This window comes from Limulus polyphemus, unplaced genomic scaffold (assembly GCF_000517525.1).
Source record: "Limulus polyphemus unplaced genomic scaffold, Limulus_polyphemus-2.1.2 Scaffold1694, whole genome shotgun sequence".
NCBI classification, from domain to species: domain Eukaryota; kingdom Metazoa; phylum Arthropoda; class Merostomata; order Xiphosura; family Limulidae; genus Limulus; species Limulus polyphemus.
Window position 1 is genome coordinate 149081 of NW_013667304.1, and position 6000 is coordinate 155080.

At 32.5% G+C, this 6000-nt stretch overlaps 1 protein-coding gene across 1 annotated transcript in view; it reads left to right on the forward strand.

The window, feature by feature from the left end:
- LOC106464581 (coatomer subunit gamma-2-like) overlaps positions 1–5795 on the forward strand; it is a 69139-nt gene extending 63344 nt beyond the window's left edge. Inside the window, 2 exon segments of the mRNA XM_013924732.2 lie at positions 1502–1640; positions 3172–5795. Of these exon segments, the coding sequence (XP_013780186.1) occupies positions 1502–1640; positions 3172–3410 (378 nt within the window). The 3' untranslated portion in view covers positions 3411–5795.
- The last annotated feature ends 205 nt before the right edge of the window (positions 5796–6000 follow it).

The window sequence follows — 6000 nt, forward strand, 5'->3', positions numbered from 1 at the left end:
TTAGCACTTTCTTCTTTTTTTTATTTTTATAAATTATACTTTTATTTTAAACTTTGTTTGTCTTTGTGTCTGAATAGGTTGTTACTCAAGTTTTAATCTTAATTTACTGAGTCAACTGCATTGCTAAAGATGGTTTCAGGATATGCCACATGCAGAAAATTTCAGGATTATATAAAATTCATTTGAACTAGTTGCTATGAATTAGGACTTTTGAGCTGTAAAGTGGATTTCTTGCTAAGTTTGATGATTGTTGAGAAAAGATAAAAATAAAACCTGTCCTTGACCACCTTTTTTCTCAATTTATTAACAAAAGTCCATTGCTTTTTTTTATTATTTAAATGATATTATTCTGGTGTAAAATTGCAGTTGACAACCTGTGAATGCTCTATCTATTATATTCATCCACCACCAGTTACCTTCAAATGTAAACACCCAACGTACTGTATGTGCACATAATATAATCAGTGCTAGTATGACAGCTTATCTGTTGAGAGAAAACTAGCAAGAAAGAAAGTTATAAAGGCAAGCTAAATGCCAAGTTTTATGTGCAGATGATAAGTGAAATGCTGTTCTCTCTTCTGGTGATGACAAAGGGTATAATGATGATAATGACAACAGTAACCATGGTGAAGAGATTGATGTGGATAAGGAAGATGGAGGTGGCAGTCACCTCATTCTGAACAGTTCTGCTTACCAGAATAGTTGTGTGAGCATAGGTACCTAACATTCAGAGGCAGGGTCTTTTCTAACAGTGTAACTCAATGGATGCCAAAATATTGAAGAAACTTCTTGTTGTTCAATGTCCTGAAAAGAAGAAAGGTTTGTTCTCTTTGTTTAGGATGGGAATCCACTAGTTGTGAAGACTATGCCACATTGCTCACCTTTCCAGTGGATTGGCAAGATAACCACATCATGGGGGAAAATGTATTATAGAAAAATAGATTGCAAACTACCATTAAGAAAATGTTGGAACAATGTGCTCAAAATTCATCTAATAAATTGCTTGCTGTCACTATATGGGAACAGGAAATTCAGCAGGAAATTGGACAACTTTTCAAATTGTAGAAGAAAGTTACTGATGTAAAACAATAACTTCTGGGAATAAAGTATGCAAAGGCATGGATTCCAAATATAAAGATGTGATTGCTGCAGTACTAAAATAAAATCCAACTTTTAGTATTTCCAAATCTAGCAATTTTGATTTTTTTTGCTACACATATTATCCCAAGTCAATGCAGTTGGCTCTTAAATGGGAGTTAATGAGCTAATAAGAAGAAGATTTTGTTTTATTTTGATATTTGAAACTTTGAAAAACTGTAAACTCCCAAGGTATGTTGTTTATGTGTTGAAAATCAAGGCAGTCTGTTAAATTAAAGTGTTATGCTCATTGGTATTTTATATCTGCTTTATTTAATGTATGCTGTAAAATTGAAATTCTGTTTGATATTGAATTTCTGTGTAAATATGGTTGTAATAAAGCATTGAAAAAAAACAACCACAGCTTGAAGACCTAGAAGTCACTGTGGCGGACCATGTACAGAAAGCAGTTAAGCCTAACTTTGCAGCTGCGTGGGAAGAACTAGGTCCTGATAATGAACTAGAAGACACCTTTGCTTTGACATCTATGAAAACTATGGAAGGTAAGCTTATCAATCAGTGTATACAGCTTTATTTCCTGAGCTGCTTGAATTTTAGATTTTTAAAATGTGATTTTAATGTTTGAAACATTTCAATGAAGATTTTCTACACTCACCTCTTACTTTTATCTAATTTTTCATGTAAAACAAATAACTATACACTGCTGTTCTCAATGAGAGTTGTGCAGATCTAGTCACTATACACTGCTGTCCTCAATGAGAGTTGTGCAGATCTAGTCACTATACACTGCTGTTCTCAATGAGAGTTGTGCAGATCTAGTCACTATACACTGCTGTCCTCAATGAGAGTTGTGCAGATCTAGTCACTATACACTGCTGTTCTCAATGATTGTTGTGCAGATGTAGTCACTATACACTGCTGTTCTCAATGATTGTTGTGCAGATGTAGTCACTATACACTGCTGTCTTTATTGAGAGTTGTGCAGATGTAGTCACTATACACTGCTGTCTTTATTGAGAGTTGTGCAGATGTAGTCACTATACACTGCTGTCTTTATTGAGAGTTGTGCAGATCTAGTCACTATACACTGCTGTCTTCATTGAGTGGTGCAGATCTAGTCACTATACACTGCTGTCTTCATTGAGTGGTGCAGATCTAGTCACTATACACTGCTGTCTTCATTGAGTGGTGCAAATCTAGTCACTATACACTGTTGGCCTCATTGAGAGTTGTGCAAATCTAGTCACTATACACTGCTGTTCTCAATGATAGTTGTGCAGATGTAGTCACTATACACTGCTGTTTTCATTGAGTGGTGCAAATCTAGTCACTATACACTGTTGCCCTCATTGAGAGTTGTGCAAATCTAGTCACTATACACTGCTGTCTTCATTGAGAGTTGTGCAAATCTAGTCACTATACACTGCTGTCTTCCTTGAGAGTTGTGTAAATCTAGTCACTATACACTGCTGTCTTTATTGAGAGTTGTACCAATCTAGTCACTATACACTTCTGTCTTTCTTGAGAGTTGTGCAAATCTAGTCACTGTACACTGCTGTCTTCCTTGAGAGTTGTGCAAATCTAGTCACTATACACTGCTGTCTTGATTGAGAGTTGTGAAAAACTAGTCACTACACACAGCTGTCCTCCTTTACTTGAGTCTATCTTGTAAAATAAAAGCATTAAATTGTTAAGATGGGATATTATTAATAAAACTCTTACTTTAGGTTGGTGTATCTAGAAACTAAAGCAAATCATGTGAGGTTCTGCTGGGTTGTAGTGTGTGTAATTGATTTAGCTGTGCTTATGAGAACTAATGCTTATTAGTTGAAATTAGATTTACAGAGGCACTGGTTTACTGTAATTGAGTTTTTGATATATTTACAGAGGCACTAGTTTACTGTAATTAAGTTTTTGATATATTTACAGAAGCACTAGTTTACTGTAATTGAGTTTTTGATATATTTACTTAAAACTTTTCACATAGGATTAGTGTAATTAGGAAAGGTAAACAATCAGTATGATTCAGAATCCATGATGTTTGATTCTGCAAGTTTCTTTTACATTTTGTAGAGACTGTAAAGAATATTATCCAGTTAATGGGAATGCAGCCGTGTGAGCGGTCAGACAAGGCTCCAGAAGGACAGAATGTTCATGCACTGTTCTTAGCAGGTGTTTATCGTGGTGGTCATGACGTCCTAGTTCGAGCTAAGCTAGCTCTTGGAAATAGTTCTGAAGGTGTTACGATGAATCTTGCTGTACGTAGCACGGACCCAAATGTTAGTGAGGTGATAGCTTCAGCTGTTGGTTAGTGTGTGATGTAGTTCTGTAAAACTATAATGTGGTCTGTTTCTAATCACGAAGGAAAGGAATCATGTAAAGCACCTGTAATGGGTTACAGTGATCTTTATCTTGTAGCAAACTACAGTGGGTGTTATTTGAATAATGTGATTTTGATGGTATAATTTTAATAACTCAGCTAAGCAAACACCAATACATGCTAATCTGTTGAAGTTTGTCTCAGTCCCATGAAGTTAATTATTGGTAATTCTTAGTACTACTTGTTTTTATGAGGATTCAGTAGCAAACAGAACATGGAAAAATATTTCTGTTTAAGAAAAGCTGATCTTGTAAGGAAACTGAAACTAAATAGTCCCTTTTTGATATACAATCAATCTGAATGGAGCAAGAAAGATAATATTTACATATAGGATGGTTTCAGTATACAGTTTCAGGTTTTCTTCTTTAAAAGTCAGGAAAAATTATGAACAAGAAACATATTTTACTTACTTAATCCTAATATATATTTCTTAAATAATTTTGCAAAAATAAAGAGAAATATTTTTGCTGAAAAGTTGAGGGCTGTTCATAATCTTCTTGTGTGTTAAATTAAAATTTTCTTCAAGTTCTTGAATACCAATAAAGAAACTAGCTAATAATTTTAATTGTTTTTTTTTTTTGAGTAATTTAAAAAGGATTTGTGTGTTTTGTACAAGATATCTATGTTTTTCCTTATTAGGTACGATTACCAGCTTAAATAAGACACTTGGTGTTTGTTGGTAAAAGATTGAAGATTTGTTTAGGATTCAATTTCACAAACAATTTACAGGAAGTTTCATCATGATTAACTGTGAACTACAACTATACCTGTAAAATTAAAGAAGGAAAGTAGCTATTTTGGGTGTGAACTACAACTATATCTATAAAATTAAAGAAGGAAACTAGTTATTTTGTGTGTGAACTACAACTATATCTATAAAATTAAAGAAGGAAACTAGTTATTTTGGGTGTGAACTACAACTTTATCTATAAAATTAGGGAAGGAAACTAGTTATTTTGGGTGTGAACTACAACTATATCTATGAAATTAAATGAAAGGGGTTATTTTGGGTGTGAACTACAACTATACCTATAAAGTTAAAGGAAAGTAGTTATTTTGGGTGTGAACTACAACTATACCTATAAAGTTAAAGGAAAGTAGTTATTTTGGGTGTGAACTACAACTATACCTATAAAGTTAAAGGAAAGTAGTTATTTTGGGTGTGAACTATATCTATAAAGTTAAAGCAGGGAATACTTGTTCTGGGTGTGAAACATTTTTTTCCATCCTTGAAGTAAACTTTAACACACATGATTATTTGACACCTAAATTTTTAATTTCACACAATAAGGATTTAAAGATTAACTACAGCTTACCATTACATGCAGTGTAATCTGCAGCATTCTCTGACCAGTTTCCCTTGAAACAGAACATTATTTGATGATTGGACATTGTATGTTTTTATCAGGTATAATACTAAAAATAGCTAAATAATATATGAATAAAGTCAGTACCAGTAAAATACAGGTGGAAAATGTTTTTTGTATTAATGTTTGATTTGCTGTATTAGGTACTAAGAAAATGTTTATCTTTTAGAGACTCCAACTGATCCAACAAATAAGGTGTTTTTTAATTGAAGTGTAAAAGATGCATATCTAACAAGCTTTCTACTTTTCCAGAAAAATTACTTTAAAATGCCATCTTTTCATCATTGTGCTTTCAAGTCTCTGTTTGAATATGATTTGTTTAGAATTTATTGTGTCACCACCAAGTGTAATTCTTATACCGACAATGCTATATGTTCAGTTCTTTTACCACATCAAAATGTAAGTATTAAATAGGTGTAGAAAAAAATGAGTCTTTCATAAAAAAATATTTGACTTCAGAAAACATTTAACATTTTGTTCTTTGATTATTCATTTATAATTACACTGGATTTATGTTGTTAAATTCTTAATATGAATATTTTTCAATTACATGTATTGTTTTAAAAACCAGTGGTGTCCCATTTTCAGTTTGATAAAGTAAGAACTAGTCAACTGAAGAGCACTTCAGTTACGGTGTTGATGGATGTGTATTCAGTATGAATGCTACCCATGGTGATTGTGTTGTAATATAAAAGGTTGCCTTCAGTTACTCGTAGGTTTGTTTTTGTAAAGCAGCCTCTTTGGTATATGTTGTTCTGAACCATTCCAATATAATGGTACTTTTTAAAGTATGAAATGTTCTATAAAATATATTATCTATTTGTTTGAAAATTTGTCATGCATTGTTAAGCCTGACTGAATAAAACGATTTTTTTTCATGGTGTATGTTCTGAGTTTTCACTAGTCAGTGATACTCAGTTTCATTACATTTAATAAAGTTGTGAAAGATAGTTTTCTCTACATTTTAACCATCACAATCAAACTGTTCAGCTCTTAACTGTTGAAGCTAATGTAACATTTTATTTTATGATAATATAACAATTGTTGAAACTAATATTACACGTTATAGTATATAACTGCTGAAATTGAACAATAAATAGTACCAAACTTGAAGCTAATGTAATACTACATAGTATGATAATACCAAACTGTTGG